Source organism: Sipha flava, unplaced genomic scaffold (assembly GCF_003268045.1).
Source record: "Sipha flava isolate LNK unplaced genomic scaffold, YSA_version1 111_pilon_pilon, whole genome shotgun sequence".
NCBI classification, from domain to species: domain Eukaryota; kingdom Metazoa; phylum Arthropoda; class Insecta; order Hemiptera; family Aphididae; genus Sipha; species Sipha flava.
Genome location: NW_020271729.1, coordinates 820687 through 838411, shown reverse-complemented (window position 1 = coordinate 838411; position 17725 = coordinate 820687). Strand labels below are relative to the sequence as shown.

General features: G+C 25.0%; 1 protein-coding gene across 1 annotated transcript; it reads left to right on the top strand.

Annotated features, from left to right (window-relative positions):
- The first annotated feature begins 256 nt into the window (after positions 1-256).
- Positions 257-16190, top strand: LOC112689210 (influenza virus NS1A-binding protein-like). Its single transcript, XM_025562798.1, has 13 exons — positions 257-418; positions 577-656; positions 11369-11541; positions 11849-12048; positions 13667-13865; positions 14044-14232; positions 14303-14434; positions 14522-14651; positions 14722-15204; positions 15269-15394; positions 15458-15631; positions 15710-15880; positions 15943-16190. Exons 2-13 carry the CDS (start codon positions 614-616, stop codon positions 16116-16118), a joined length of 2196 nt encoding a protein of 731 aa, XP_025418583.1. The 5' UTR covers positions 257-418; positions 577-613; the 3' UTR covers positions 16119-16190.
- The last annotated feature ends 1535 nt before the right edge of the window (positions 16191-17725 follow it).

The window sequence follows — 17725 nt, the reverse complement described above, 5'->3', positions numbered from 1 at the left end:
TTGATAAGTCTTAATATCATCTAATCATTGGAACTCTAAGAAATATTGTATTATATTATATTATAACCGATGACGTAAAAATTTGAAATACTTTTAAAAACGGCTTTTTTCTTGGATTTGAATAAAGCATTACGTCCAAGGACGTTACACAGCATTGATCTCATATGAAGTCCTTGGATTTGAGTAATGATTTTCACAGATGATACCGAAAATTTACACTGGCGGATCCGACGCAGATTAAGTGGGGACCGCTATAATACACTTAGGCCACGCTTAATCGAACCACTCGCGCTGTATGTGATATTACGACGGTCTCTTACTGTAACTGATGCTGAAGATGCAACATGTGCTTTCCGGCTATTTTACCAAAGCAATTAAGATATAGTTAATTATAAGAACTTATTACGTTTTCTCTGAAGTGAGTTGTGATTTCGTATTTTTTCTCTCACATATCATATGCGTATTCCATTCTTGTTTAAATTTATTGTTATACACTATTGCTAGTAGCTACTTATTTTAATAATTTCTTTAATGTTGTGCTCTTAAATCATAATTTTTTTTTAACTCTACTTTTAGACTCGACCCACGTTGCTATTATATATTTTGTTGAAATATGGAGCACAACAAATCTGCACTAACTAATGGGTGCTTGCCAAGTAAGTTAAAAATTGTAAATTTATTTGTAAATTATAAAATATATAATAATAAAATACAGTATTCATATTTAATATTGAATCAATATTAAATTAATATTGTTTTAGAATATTGAAATATTCTTAATGATAGTTAAAATTTTTTTTTTTTTTAAAAAGGCAATTAATTCAAAATAGGGGTTTGGGTTATATGATTAATTATTGTAATTAATAAATATTTATGTTAGGTTTAATTCGAAGGATTTATAGAATTTATTTTATGCTCGAAATTTGAATATTGTTTATTTATTATAATATTTACTTATAAATATTATTATTTTAAAATGAATCTGCCAAAATTATAAATATAGATTTAATTATAGTAAATAGAAACTAAATCACTACACTTTTTAATATAATAATTATTATGGAATATTTATTAACTTCAGAGTTTATTTTCTATTGATATTATATAGTCAATTTATTTATCAAATGATTTTTTTCTTTTAAATTTTAATTAAATATTGGTGATCAACATAGGTATGATCATTTTAACATGTAAAAATTTAGGCACAATATTTTTACAATATTATATATCAGTCATGCCTAATTTTCGTTTTGTGAAATAAAACTAAGTTTTCCATTCTTGTAAACAAAAAAAAAAATTTAACCAACATTAATTTATAATTTTTTTCACGTTCGTTATCTCTAATATATACTGACATGAATAAAGGTAATTAATATCAGTCTTAGAATATTAGTTAATTAATTATCTCAAAACATAAAATTACAAATAATTAATACGGTTAAACTCTCAGCTTATAATGTATACTTCAAGTTTACTATGGTTTAACTGTGTAGCTAACAAAATATATTGTATTTATAGGATAATTTTAAATTATAACTATTTAATGTTAACTTAAAAATAAAACCGTAATTATATATAATGTTAAAAAGTGCATTAATGTATTTTTCTTAAAACTAAATACTATACATTTTTATGGTTTTCGTATTTTATTTATTTATTTTAATATTTAATGTATCTAATTTTTAAAAATATTTATTATTAGAGTTGGGTTTTTCGGTCTATTATAACGAACTGTTATAGAGATGTAGAAAATATTATTTCTTATTTATGTATTTATTTATATTTCAAATCTGTACCAATGTACATACTTGCTATTTCTCAATTTTCTAATGTCTATTGTTTCAACAGATTTATTTTTGTTAATGGGTTACAATAGCATAATTATCAATCATTACAATTTTCTAGGTAATTAATAGATATTTTAATAGATAACAAAGTGCCAAGTACCAATATTCTCACCAGAAACGAATGTACTACATGCGTTTATTTTAAGTAATTATTTATTTTACTCATAAATGGCAGTGGTATCAATTATTAATAATTAGTTAAGACTAGATATGTTGTATCATTAAAAAAGTCAACTGTGACCCTTGTTCGACAGTGTTAAAAAGTACTGATATAATCATTCAAAATTCCTCTATTCATAGAACTTACTGTACCTTATACAAATTATTAAAATAAAGAGTTCTATTTATTATTAACAAATGTAACAGCTATTCGAAATATTTTTTGTACCTATTATGTTTATATCGTTTTCATTAAAATTTAGTGGACATCCATTGACATTTTTCCTAAGTAAGCTAAATGACTAAAAACAAAAACATAATTGTCTAAAAATTCAAATAGATTATGGTATTATTGTATACAATAATTTGGGCAACAATTTTTTAGTGCCTATAGCTGTAAAAAATTTAAATGCGCCTTTGGATATCATCTAGAATACAAAAAAATTGTACAATATAAAATTGACTGACGGATTTTTTTTTTGGAATTGTTACATTAAAAAAAAAGTATTCATAATATAAAAAATATAAATCCTAACGACTTGATATCTCGATATCGTTATGCATCACTAATAACTTGGTAATTTAATGTTACTGATTAACTTAATCTTAAAAACTTAAAATAAAATTATATATTTGAAATTAATATATTTTCCGTATTTATGCTGTTAGTACATTATAATTACTAATTTGTATTTTTAGAATATAAGGAAAATAGTAAATATAAAACAAATTTTTCTTGAATAAGTTTATTAGAATTACGACTATTTTTGAATATTTTGGGAATTTTTTAGTCAAGGTTATTCTGAGGAAGCCTTATACTCCTGTTTCGGGTTTCCGTAGTAACACATTTAAAATAAAATAATAAAAAAATTTACCATTTATTGGGTTAATACTAACGTTTGAAATAGATTGCTTGATAGTAACTTATACTTGGTCCATAAATAGATACTTCAATTTTTTTGTTATAATTGTTATAAATATTACATATATTCTAACAATCATATTTCAACCAAATTATATTTATTTTATACAAAAGTTATAAACGCCCGACCATAGATACCGAATGATTAACTATACAGTTCTTGGAAAATATAGGAAACTAGAGTATTTATAAAGAGTGGGCCATCGTGTTTTTCTGTGTAGTTAAAAAAAAAGAAAACACGGTATCATCCATTCTATACACGTCCCTATATATATATATACAGGGTTATTCAAAATAATTCATCCTATTTCAAATAGCTATAAAATGGTAAAATGGTAATTATAAATTTTATCTAATCAAATTATATACCAATTAATAGAGGGTATACCCAAGTTTTAGAATGTCATTAATTGTTTGTTTTACAATTATTGCTTTTAAGCGATAAGTTATTTTATGCAAATATATTGACCGAACAGCAGAAAGCGTTTTGTGTGTTGCGATTTTCAAAATGTTAATCGGTAATAACTGTGCAACACGATTTTCGTCTTCGTTATGGGATCGATGCATCAACTTCTCTGAGCATACGTCGATGGTATAAGTAGTTCGAAGAAACAGGGTGTTTGGGCAAAGGAAAGAGCACAGGCCGATCTCGTGTATCCGGGTATATCTTGGAATCAATTACAAAAGATATGCTATAAGAAGTATGGAATGAGATTGACTATCGGCTAGATGTTGTTCGTGTGACTAGAGGAACTCATATAGAACATTTATAGGTATAATTAATTAAACTTGATATATTTCTCTTTTATTAAATGTATAACATGTATAACTATTGTTCTAAGACTAAAAAATAAAATGATCTAAGCCTTTTAAATCAGATGAATCATTTTGAATAACCCTGTATATTTGCTTTGGATTTGTTGTATAATTATATTATATTATTATAATATATATTATTATCATATAATATCAGGATCACTTAAATTATCAAAGAAAGCATTGGCGCCGAACACGTACTTCAGGTAGTTCAATTGATCTGACTAAAAAATTGGAATGTTAAAAAAAAAAAAAAAATTTTCATATTACTTGATACTTTTTTTCTATTTAAAAATTAAATATAATATAACATTTTTACTTATTAGAGATGTTAAAAAAAAAATGTTTTGGTATTTGAATGGGTAGTAAATTGAAAGGGGTGGGTAGGTAAAACTAACTATTTAAACTAGCAGTTTTAATTTCATTCGGCGCAACTGGAAGCAGGGCCGCATTAAGGGGGGGGGCACTAGCTACAACTGCCCCGGGTGCCAGTTTTTTGGGGATGCCAAAATGCTGTGATCGAAAATTTGCTCACTTGTAAATTATTGAACATTCAAAATTATTTTATAATTATATTATTTTAAAATTATTATTTTTTTTTGTTTTTAATAACAGTATCGTAAATTAATGTTAATATATTATGCTGTTTGGAATTTAAACAACTATGAACTAATTTATAACAATATAGCTATCAGCAATCCAGAATATTATTAATATACCTAATATTTAATTTTTAATTTTTTCTTATTGTAAACATTTCTGATATAAAAATATACATTGTAATGTCAAAAGGGCAAAGCCCGTATAACTAATAAAAATAAAATAAAAATAAAAAATATGAGTTCCTAAATTTGTTATGATAATGTCAATAAACATAAGTTATTTATAATAATACGTCGTATTATGTTTTCGCGTGCAGTGGCGTGCCTATTACACAAAAATAGCATTGATTTTAGAATATCTAAAAGGTCCATGAAGATCTATCTCCTATATTTTCCGTGGGTAGGCCCCTTAGAGATGCGCCAATTTTTTTTGCGCCGGGACGCAAAATGTCTACATGTGGCACTGACTGGAAGAAATATTTAAGTACAATAATTTAAATTTATAATTTTTAAATTTAAAAAACTGGTTGAACATTACATTGGTTTGATGAGACTTTACTGTTGGGTGTATTATATTACTTTTAAACTTGAAACTAATGTACCATTGCTCGCGAAAAAATGATTATGAGTGAAAGAAATCAGTTTATGCTTCTAAAGATGATTGATAAAGATGATGAATAGAGTTCCTAGACTCTTATGGGGGTAGAGGGCGAATTTTATACATTATACAAGGTAGTTTACTCAAGGTTTATAATATCATACAATGCTTCCGGCATAGACATGGTTATAGATTTTACAGTGTATTTTTATGTATTTTCCTAGTGTGATATAAGTAATGAATAACAAAAAAAAAAATTGAGGACAAAAAAACGCCATGGGGTGACTGCTCCATTCCCCTTTGAGAACGCCACTAGATATATTACTTATAGTAAAGGTGTCAGTTTTTACCAAAAAACTTTGTTTCTGCCTAAACAAAATAGATTTGATTTTCGTTTCTGCAAAATATATTTCTACTTACCTGTCTGAATTAGAGTTTGAGAATTATTTAGAGTTATCCAGGGATCATCCCACGACGAGGTGGTTCTCAATGACCCATAAAAAATTGAATATATCTTATTTAATGATGAAGGATTTATTCGAAATAAATGCTTTTTGTGTTCGATGTACAGTAATAATTCGTTATGCACTGTTTTGATTATCTGCAGTAAAATGTTATTAATGTGATGACATTTTATCGATATTATACTGTAAATAATTTAAATAGTATAATTTTCGTAAATAATTTTTGTTAAATCGTTAGTTATAATCTTTGATTTTATGTTAGATTAATTTATATAGTTAATTATTAACATTTAGATAATTTAATATTACTATAAAATCAATGGTATAATAATACAACTTTGTATGTTTATATCTATGTACTTATTACAGACAAGCCACATAAAGTATACGTATGCCTTTAATAATCGTCAATTGTTCAGTTGTCAGTTGATATTTGTGAAATTTTGATTGACATTTTGAAAAAATTTAAAAATGATGATGCTGATACTTGCTAGAAATAACGAAATTAACGAAAAAAATATAAAAAAAATGAAGAAACAATGCAACGCAATGTTGTAGGAAGCGCTCCTATTTATTAAATATTTAACTATAGAAAATACTGATTAATGTTATTGTGATTTTTAAATTAAAAAAAAAAATAAAACCAAACATCCTCTTTTGCATTGCTTTATGGTATCGTTATCCGCGCAACTTCGCTGGAACGTAGCTCCCGCGAATAACAAAAGGGATTAATGTATAAATTGACAAATACCTGGAATATCATTGTCTATAATGGTTGAAACACTGTTATTCGATTGAATTTCAATCAAAATAATTTTTTTTTTCACTATTACTTACTGCTTTTTGCTTACAAGCAGTCGCCACTTTTTGCCTATTTATATTTGAACATAACCCAATACATTTGTGTTCTAAGTATTGGTAATTAATACGTACAAAATTATTTTTAAAATGTTGAAAACAAAATATCAATAGTACTGCAGATGCAATCCAACTAAGGGTTCTGAAACTCCATCACAATAATATAAGTAGAAATATATTTAGCGGAAACGATGACTGCCCAGTAGTAGAACCAATTTTTTTACTAAGGTTAATTGAACTTTTAAGTTTCAACTTTTACAAAAAAGAAGGCATCTAAAAAGCTAAGTAATGAACAGGTCTCGGAAGTTCTAGCATATGTATTTTTTTCTTGATTTATCCTAGAACATCCAAAGTAAGATACAAATATGTTTCTCACTACTCGGATATCATACACAAAATTTAATTTAATTTATTTTTTTTTTGCATATTTACAGGTTTTATTGCTATATAGCTAATTTAGGGTTTATAGCGCTATTTTAGGGTATATTTTCACGTAAAGTATGAAATAATCACATTTTGTTGATAATAATTGCATTTACTTGGTTATGTTTTTAAAAATATTTTAATTATTAGAAATAAATATACCTCATCAAATATTATTTTGTGTTTTCATTGACAATTTGATGTATTAATAGTTAGTGACATCATTTTTATTCCCTTATTATATTAATGCATTAGATTATCAAACATTTTAATAATCTAATAATTTCCAAGGTAAATATATAAAAATTTAATAATAAGTACATTTTTACAAATATATTTAAGTAATTTAACATTTTTGTTAAAAGTTTAGAAATTCAATCAGTCCATACTGTGTCTAATGAATCCAACAATTTGTATAATTACATATTTTTCAGGTTAAATCCACATTTTTTGATTTTTCGTGCTATTTATAGCACAAATTTAAGATTTAAAAAGTAACATTATTAGTGCTACAACTTCCGAGCCCTGTTAATGAATCATTACTAATCATTAGAGCCTGGATTTATATGCATTTAAAAAGTGTCAAATATGATAAAATATGGATAGAAAAAGTGACTAAATATGCAGTTATATGCACTATGTTACACTTTATAAAATGTGTTTTAAAAAAAAAAAAAAAATTATATCCACTGCATTATATTTCAAATCATTTAAGTCAATTTAAAACTTTTAGGAAACTTAAAAACGAGAATACAAATAAAAAAAAACTAAAAATAAATATTTTAGATTATTTGAAGTTACACCTACTCTCAAAAAACAAATAAAAAACTTAAATAAAATACAAACATTTTCAATTTTTTAAAAACCCATTAAATGTGCATGTTTTATGCATTTATGAACAAATATGCAATAACCCTTGAAATATGTAAAATATGCAATGTAAAGTTTGGTGTTTAAATTCGGTGTGATATGAATCGTGGACATTTTAAACCTCCATAGACATGCATACACTTAGTACAAACATTCAAATGCATATAAATCCGGACTCTACTAATGATATTAAAACAATTTTATTTCTAAGTATTAAAATTTAAATGTATTAACATATTACATGTTACAACAAGTTAGTTAATAATAACAGTTTATAATTATAAATATAATATAATATATTGTATTGTATTCGTGTTATGGATGGACGGAGTATGAGGAGTGTGATTTTGTTTATTAGGGATGCTGTAAGAAGGGGGTTAAGTATAGATTTTAGTTAGTCGAGGAATTTGATGATGATGTGTAGATATTGATCAGGTTATCCTTCCATATTAAGGTTTTCGAAAAATGCTAATATAAATACTCAGTTGATGTTATGAGTCTCTACGATTAATAATGATAGAATAGCGACCTAATAACTAATGTCGTCTAATCAAAATTCTCTTTAATACCCTCATTCGTCAACATTTAATTTTCTAAGACGTGTTAAACATTTCTACAAATTTCCAGTCAATATTATTTTGTATTTAAAAAAAAAAAAAATTGAAAATTCTTGTACTTATATGATTTTAAAGTCCTAAAGTTTTTAAAATTTAAAGTTTTATGAACTTATAATTACAAAAACATAGTGGATTTATGTCGGTTTTTCCAAATGTAATCAAACAGTTATAAAAACATTTTTTGAAATAAAGCTCAAATTTGTTTTAATTAAGAAATATGCATATGGAACTAGTGTTAATTTTACAAAATGTATTAAATCAAAATTATTGATATTTGATGTAAAAAAGCCAAGAAGTACGACATTTTTAAATCTTGAAAGCTAAAAAAAAATATTTATAATAATATCTATAGCAGATATTAGTGACCCGCGGTTCTCCTAATATATATCATTGTGTTTAAAATTTTAATTTTAAATCTTATATTGTAATAAATAAAATCATATAATGACTATTATACCTATACGAATATAAGTTATGGGCTTATCTCAAATTTCGATACTTACATTTCGAAAAAATAAATATTGTTCACGATTAAACGATGAACACGTAAATGTACTTTTAAGAATATCAACGTCCAATGTAAAACGAAAATAAATTAGTAGAAAAAATGTAATGTCATAAATCAAACTAATAATAAAATACATTTTATATTGTTTGTACTCAAGTATTAATAAATAATTTTTTTTTAAATTTTCTCTATTTAAAATATTTTAAAATATTTTATTCAAAATTTAATGAGGTCAACCTCATAATATAAAACTATGACTGTTGCTATCTATAAATATATTAGTATTATGTTTTAAATTGTATTTTTATTTTGTATGTGACTCAATGAAAAACTGATAAATAATATGAAATTTGTAAGTTAAAAGATTGCTGATCCCTGATCAATAGTGATGGGTAAATAAACAATCAGTGAAAATGTCTCAACAATTAATTTTTGAGTTATGATAACAAAAATTCAATTTTATCGAAAATCAGTATACGGTAGAAATTCCTTAATATAATTTTTCGTCTGTTTTACAATTGTGAAATTCGCTTGTATATTAATGATAGTGATGATAAAAGCTATCCTTCTAATTTATTTACTAAGTTTGTTTTCGGTATTAACATTATTTTTTCTTTCTTTTGCTTTTGATACCTAGGTATAATATAAAGTTTGTATTATTTTGTCTATAAACATAATCTGAAAAATTAATATAACTTTTAAAATACTTAAACATAACTTGTATGGATTATATTTATCAATTTTAACTAGTCACGATATTTAGGTTCAAGGTGAAAAAAAATCGAATAAGTTAATAAAATATTTAGTAAATCCAATATGTTATACATTACGACAGGGTTTAAACGAAGAGGAATTAGTCAATTTGTGAGTTTAAAGTTTAAATCAAGGTTATTTTCTGCACCCCACCATTCATTTTCTGTTGTAGCGCTTCTGTCAAATCAATTTACCAGCCCTTGTATACAGTAATTTCATAAAAGTAAAGTTAAAACTTTTAAAATAAATAATCGAGTTGCTATGGTAAATTGTATCTTTTTAAAGACTAGCTTCTCTTCTCGAGAGTTGGGATGTATTATCAAGTGTAATTATCTTTGATTCTTAAAAATTAAATGTTTTTTATTTAAAATTAAATTTAATTAAATTTAATTGAAATTAAATGTGTGAATATAAATTGTTATACTGCTATTTAATTATAGGAATATAGTTTGTTTGGTTTGTATATTTATTTATAAATTAATAATTTATTTTTCTTTAATCAGAAAGTCTTATTTGGTATAAATTTGTCAACTTAGATTTATCTAATACAGTAATTTAATATTGGAGAAGTGCTATGTATAACTACTTAAGTGCTGTGTATAAACATTCCGCTTTTAGTTTTAAAATGTTAACTTAAGGGGATTGCAAGCCATGATTTTCTCTCTTTCTATTACACGCTCAATATAGGGATTTAGACGTTTTCTATTTCCAACGTATCATCGATCAATCTATTAAGGCGATAAGGATTTTGAAAACTGATTTGAATTCGTCGTAAAGTCTCTTCTTTAAATCGATTTTCTCACATTTTTTAACTGTTCTATTTTGTGAAATTTTGGGAGACAAAATTAAAAAAGTCGTAAAGTTCATCTAATGAAGACTTTATGACGAATTTAAATCAGTTTTCAAAATCTTTATCGCATCAATAGAATTGTTCGGTACATTGGAAATAGAAAACCTCTAAATCCCTATATTAGGCGTGTGATAGAAAAAGAAAGAAAATCATGGCTTGCAATCCCTTATATTCTATTCATGTTGACGCATTTTTATAAATCTAATATCAGATAAACGTTCATTATTTATTATTCTAATTTCTAATTATTTCTTATTTGGTAGAATGTAGCTAGTATATGGGTCTATTGAAGGCCGTATCTAGAAATTTTTTTCGGGAGGGGTCCAAAACATGTATATTGTAATTTTATTGAATTTAGATTTTAACTTTTGATATTTGGTTAAAAATAAGACAAAAAAAGATTTAATCTTCTTTTATTAAAATTAATATCATATTTTCATATGATATTATGATATAAAATTAAAAGCAGTCAATGATTAATTGGAGCTTAAGTCATTTTTGACTGAAAATATTTATGTTGGTATTAAAAATAAATAAGTATTTTAAACATTCGTAAAATATTGAAGACATTTTTTTGGGGGGGGGGGGTTCAGACACCATAGACTCCCCCACAGATATGGCCTTGGATCTATTAATTCATAAGAAATGTACAACACTCCTGTACTCCAGTCTAGACGTAAAAAAATTTAACGAGATCCTATATAATATAATTTATATTATATCTAATTAATGGCTTATCTCAAATTTTTATTGATTCAAATAACCAAAAACGATTATCATTTCGGAATTGTTAAGTACAAAATCTAAGTTTGTCATATCATAATAAAATTTTGATTTTACTCTTATAAAATATCACATATGTTAAAATTAGGTATAATTTAATAGGTATTAATTTAGTATAAAGATTTATTTTAAATAAATGGCCTTAGGTAAAAAAAAAATTATAATTAAATAAGTATATTATTGCTTGTAAAATATTTGAGTTTTTTTAATAGGTTTTTGAAAATTATATAGTTATAACATTAAAAAATATATATATATATAATATCTCTGTTAATTTAATGTATGTATTATTTTATAGATGGGCATAATAATATAGAAAAATTAGTACCCAGTAAGAATATGGTCCCTAGTTTAAATGGTTGTGATCCTGGTGCAATATTTATTATGGAAGATGATGATCACCAGACAGTATTACTAAATTCACTTAACATGATGCGCAAAAGTCGAACATTTTGTGATGTTATATTAAATGTAAGTTAAATCATTAATTATAGCTGTTTAGCTACTATTTTTTCTTGTATTTTATTAATATTTTAAATTATAAGTGAAGTATGTTAAATAGATATTTTGAATATTTAAAAAAAAATTTTTTCTATTTTATTAAATTAATTTATATTATTATAATTATTATTGATTATTTTAATATGTGGGAATTTGTATTGCTAGTATTTTTTGTCATGTACAAATTCATATAACAATTTTTTTGTAATATATGGGTTGGGTCATGGGAAGTGTTGACTATTTTGAAACGTAGACCGACCACCATGAGTGTGTGTAGGTGGGCAATTGTGAGTTACATGGTCATCGTGCTGTGTTGGCCAGTTCGAGTCTATTTCTGATGGAGATGTTTAGTACTGATGATGAAGAGAAGAAAGGTTCACAACGAGAAGCAATAACCACATACTCATTGAATGCTACTGGACCACTCAGTGATTGTTCTGCTGTTGAGAAGCTCATCGAATACACCTACACATCTCGGTAACGCATTGTCGCTACCACTTATTTAATTAATTCTTAACAATTTCACTTTCTCGATCTCTAAGTAGAATATTTAGAAAAAAAAAAGAATTGCTATTTTCATTTGCTCATATAACTTATATTAATAGCCTAAACTTAAAGGCACTTTAAAAGTAGTTAATTCAAAGTTAGAAGCAACATTTTTATTTTTCATGATTAAGTGGAGACTCAATAAGGCATGATAAATTCTATGGGATCCGATTTTTATTTCATAAAACAGATTATTTGAGAAAAACATAGTAATATTAGTCCTACAGGTGGTACAGATACATGGTCTGTATGACCTTAATGATTGATTATATTAACAACATTCTATTTTCTTCAATAATACTATCATTATTATTATAACTTAAAAAAACATCAATAATGAATATGCTTAATATTCATGTAATATTTTGATTTTTAAAAATAAAAAATTTATTTTAGAATAATGTAACCTAGGCTTATTTCAAGTCTAGAGCCGTAGAAGCATTCTGTATAATGTATTATATTGAATTAGGGATCGAGAATATTATTTAATTTATCATTAATTTTCATTGGTAACATGATTTTTTATTTTCATTTATTATTATTTAATTTCTTAATAACTAAGCAACATATTAACTTATCGCAATTTAATAATTCCTAACAAAATGTACTTTTTTATTATTATTATTATTATTATTTCAATAATCTGAAATAAAATACTGATGATTTAATTTTGTTCTGTGAATTCTGTGTAATGCTATCTTATTAACAATTTGTTTTTAAAACCCTAATATATGACTATATTTCCAAAGAAAATGTTGATAATTTTGCTTTCTTATTTTCAAAGTATTTTATACATATCAATAGCATTATATACAGTCAATATCATTTTATATATTTTTTTAAAGGGAAGGTTAAACCCTATCAAGTATTTAATATTATTGTTTTTGATTTATTTGTATTCATAATAGTCAATTAATAACAATTATATTTATTTATTTAAAACAATTTCTATCTAGTTTTAAATTTAAATTAGATATTATGCCTTTTCTATAATATTATTTGTTTAAATTTCACTAATATGCTATAACTATCATAATTTAAATAATAAGTAACATTACTTCTAATGATTTGTTAATTAATATTTAATATTTAATTTTTTTAAATGTCAACATTTCCCGTTAATGTTTTACTATAAATTTTTTGTATTTCTATAAGCATTGCATTACAATCAATAATTATTTCAAGTTGATACATACAATTTTGAACTTGACCTATAAAGTGCAAAATGATTACCAACATACATTTTTTAAACTTAATAATTAACTATTAAGTTCTAATACACATATCAAATACCCATGGCATATCTAAATTAACTGGAATTATACATTTTTATTTATATTTGTATTTTTAATACATTAATGTATTTTAATTAAATTTGCCAATGCTATAACCTAATCATATTTAGATTCTCTAATTTCTATTAGAAAATGCTTGTGTTATTTATACTATTTTGAGTTCTAAATAATATTTGAGATTTAATCTATGAATTAAAAATTCTAGAAATTGAGAATTTTTTATTATCAAAAATATTTGTATTTTATTTTTTCAGCCTGGAAGCAAATATTCATCAAGTAAAATCAATATTTCAAGCAGCTTGTTATTTGAAAATGGACCGTATTGCAAAAGAATTAGCTCGCTTCATACTGAAACATTTAAATGTTGATAACTGCATTGAGATACGTTCTCTTCCTTGTATATCAACAAGCATATCATTTATAAATCAAGTTAACTCCTTTATATCAGCACATGTAAGTTTTGCACTTTTTAAGATTTAAACATAATTTTAAATTCTGAGTGAAGCGAGGAATGAACAAAATTTTAAGTGGTGATTTTCTTTTTTATTCAATGTAATGATTTACCAGGAACAACACTAAGAAGGACAATAAACACTTGGTCTCAGTATTTTACCAGCTTTTTAATTTTTAGATGAAAGAAATTTCTGAAACATCTGCTTTTCTATCTTTACCATGCATACGAATTGAAATTTTAAGCCAAACCAAACAAGAAATGTCTTTAAGTACAGGGGATTCAGTATCTCAATTGGTGTTAGATTGGATTAAGCGATGTTATGATGAAAATGAACCAACAATATTCTTTAACGCACTTATGGAAAAAGTATACCTTTATAATAATCAAGTGTTTTAATTAATCATAAGTTGTATTAATTTTGTTTTATCTTTTACAGACTTACATGTTATACTTGGCTTTAGATAATATATTGCAAGATTGTTCTGAACTCCCATCTGGAGAATTAAGTGATACAGAAATAGTTCAGGATTATAAAAAATTATCGAAAAAAACCACCTCTATTCCTAAGGTTTATATATACATTACATATATAAATATAGATATTTTGAAGTTAAATTATTTATGTTTTACTGTAATTTTCTTTTATATACTTTAGACTAGACGTAAAGGTCAAATACAACCACCTGCTAAATCTAGAGTTTTAATTTGCAATCGTGAAATACATGAAAGAAGAGAAAGTTTTATTGATAGTGATTGGACTATACTTGGGGTTACTTGTGTTGGGGGTATTTATTTATTAATTTAATCTTAAATAAGTGTTATTTTTGTTTTATAACCTATTATTTTTTTGTTTAGAACATACTTTTTCTGCATTGGGATCACTGAAAGGTCAATTGTGTTCATTGAGTATAAAATTAAAATTAAATATTTCTATGATATCGTCAAATCCACCATCCACTCAACCATCACCATTAAACAGTCGAGCTGAATCTCAGGAATCTTTGCCAGATCTTTATTGTGCTCTTGCTCACATGTCATCTGGAAAATGTGCTATTGGTTGTGCTAATTTCAAAAACAATCTATTAGTATGTGGAGGATATGACCGAACTGAATGTATAAAAAGCGTAGAATCCTATGATCCTGAACAAAATGTTTGGGAATCTGTTGAACCTATGTGTGAAGCACGTGGACGATTTAATATAGCAGTCTTGAATAATAAAGTATATGCAGTTGGAGGTTGTAATGGAACAACAGAATTGGCCACAGTTGAATGTTATGATATGATTAAAAAAAAATGGTCACCTGTAACATCTTTACCACTTGCTCGGTCAAACCCTGGTAATACTTCTGTTTATTTTTAATGTTTTGAACCGATTTTTGAATAATGTTGGTAATTTCTTAGGTGTTTGTGAACTCAATGGTAAAATATATTGCATTGGGGGTTGGAATGGTCAAGTTGGAATTAAACAAAGTGATGTGTATGATCCAAATACAAATCAATGGTCTAGTATTGCTCCATTGTTAACAGGTACATTTTATAAAAATGTGTGTTGATTGAAAACTAAATTATCATATACTTTAAACCTATTAGGAAGAAATCAGGCTGGCGTGTGTGCAATGAATGGTAAAATCTATGTTGTGGGTGGCTGTGATACTTGGAACTGTTTAAATACTGTTGAGTGTTATGATCCTGAAACAAATACATGGTCATTCATTAAACCTATAATTACTCCTCGGCGTGGTTGTGGACTTGCACATATAAAAGGTAGATATTTTATTTAATCTAGGTAGTATAAAGCAATGCAATATACATATTAATTTTGTATTTTTTGTTTTTCCAAAGGAAAATTGTATGTAGTGGGTGGTTCAGATGGCACGCAATCTTTAGCTACCACAGAAATGTTTGACCCTAATGAACGAACATGGAGTCCAGGGCCAAATATGACTACACCTCGATCAAATGTTGGAGTGGCTGTTGTTGGAAGTAGATTATATGCTGTAGGAGGATTTTCTGGTAATGAATTAAAAATTTATTGTTATTTTTTTTAAAATTAAAATAAAATTATTATTTTACAGGTAAAAAATTCTTGAACAGTATTGAATTTTTAGATGAATCTATGGATGAATGGTCTAAATTTAGTCCAAGAAATAATTGTTCAAAATCAGCATCTCCACTTCCAACCAGTGATACATTTTATAATTACAGTGATTGTGATTTATTAGATGGTTATTCTACAAATGGTGTAATTTAGTACAGAAATTTTATTTCATAATTTTTTTTTTTATATATTTATTAATTATTTTCAGTGTTCTAAAATATTCACAAAAAAAATCTCTCATTTTACCCATTTTTGAAATTTTCTGGTTAATACATATAATACTTATTACATTTATAATTTGTTGACCAATCATAATAATATATATTGTACAATATTTTATATTGGAAAAAAAATTATTTTCTTAATATTTTTAACAGACATGCATTTTGTGTTGTAATTTGATTACTCAATTAATCAATAAAATAATATTAATTATTGAACATTTTAAACTACAATGTATTGAATACATATAAATAAATAGGAAGTTTTATTTAATTCCATACTATGTTCAAACAAAATATCGTGTGTATTTATTTGGCTAATGCAATAATTAGAAACATAATATATTTATTTTGGATACTTAAAAATACATATTAAGTTAATTTACCATTTAAAACAGGGATGGTTATCATGCTAATCAATGTTCTTTGTGTTTATCAATACATTTTGGCTTTTTAACTGTAGTTAAAATCAATACTAAATAATTTGTTGGTTATAGAATCAATTTAGATGTTTATATTTTGAAGATCTTAGGACCATGAATTTAATTCAGAGATAATTACACATCAAAATTTTGTAAAGTGAAGTTTAACTTTTAAAATAAGTTCTAACAAAAATGTTTGATTTTAAATTCTATGCTAGGAGAAAAATTTGAAGTTGGGAAATTGGTTTTAAAATAATATTCAAAATAATTATTCTTTAAATCCTTTTAAGTCTTATTTAGTATTAATCTATAAGTATCAAATTTTTGTTTTAAGACTTGGACATTTTTTATACAAGCTTATAAAATAACTTATGTAAAGCACTCAAATTACAATCATAAATAATAAGATAATTAATATATATTTTACAATAACATTTAGAATCATTTTTTTATTTTATCATTGTTTTCAAATGTATACAAATAATATAATGAAGAAAGAGTATTTTTTTCGTTCAAAACCTTACAGACTTTTTATAGTAACTGTTTTGTACTGTACATTGTGTTCTATTTTATATTAATAATGGATGTATATTATTGGTGTCACTCATTACTTGTTATCAATAATTTATGAAGATAATAGAAATATTGAGATTAACTAATTGTAAAAAAATGAAATTTCCTTTTTATTTAGTTCTTAATATATTTTTTAATAAGTCTAAGTATTATTTGGAGTAATCTGTTAACAAGATGTATTATGTTTATAATTGAATATTTCAATGAAGCGTCGATTATCCGCACTAATTGGGACCGAAGGGGGTGCGAATAATTGATTTGTGCAGATAATCAAACAACCATTGAAAATTATAATATAAAGTTATAAACTAATTTACTAGACATAATACTAAATATAATATTCATACACAATATAAAAAATGACATATATATTTATATATAATATAACATAATATAAACTAAAAATAAATTTGTACTCAAAAATTTTGTAGTGTGGATAATCGAAGCTCCACTGTATGTATTTTATTGGTTTTTGTAACTTAAATCTTATGGTATAGTATTTTAAATTATAACTATTCCATAAGATAGTTGCACTTGATGCATA

Excerpts from the sequence above, each read along its gene's own strand:
- LOC112689210 (XM_025562798.1), top strand. The coding sequence starts at position 614 with ATGGAGCACAACAAATCTGCACTAACTAATGGGTGCTTGCCAA. Across the intron at positions 15,205-15,268 it reads ACTTGCTCGGTCAAACCCTG|GTGTTTGTGAACTCAATGGT; the intron begins GTAATACTTCTG and ends GTAATTTCTTAG. Across the intron at positions 15,881-15,942 it reads TGCTGTAGGAGGATTTTCTG|GTAAAAAATTCTTGAACAGT; the intron begins GTAATGAATTAA and ends ATTATTTTACAG.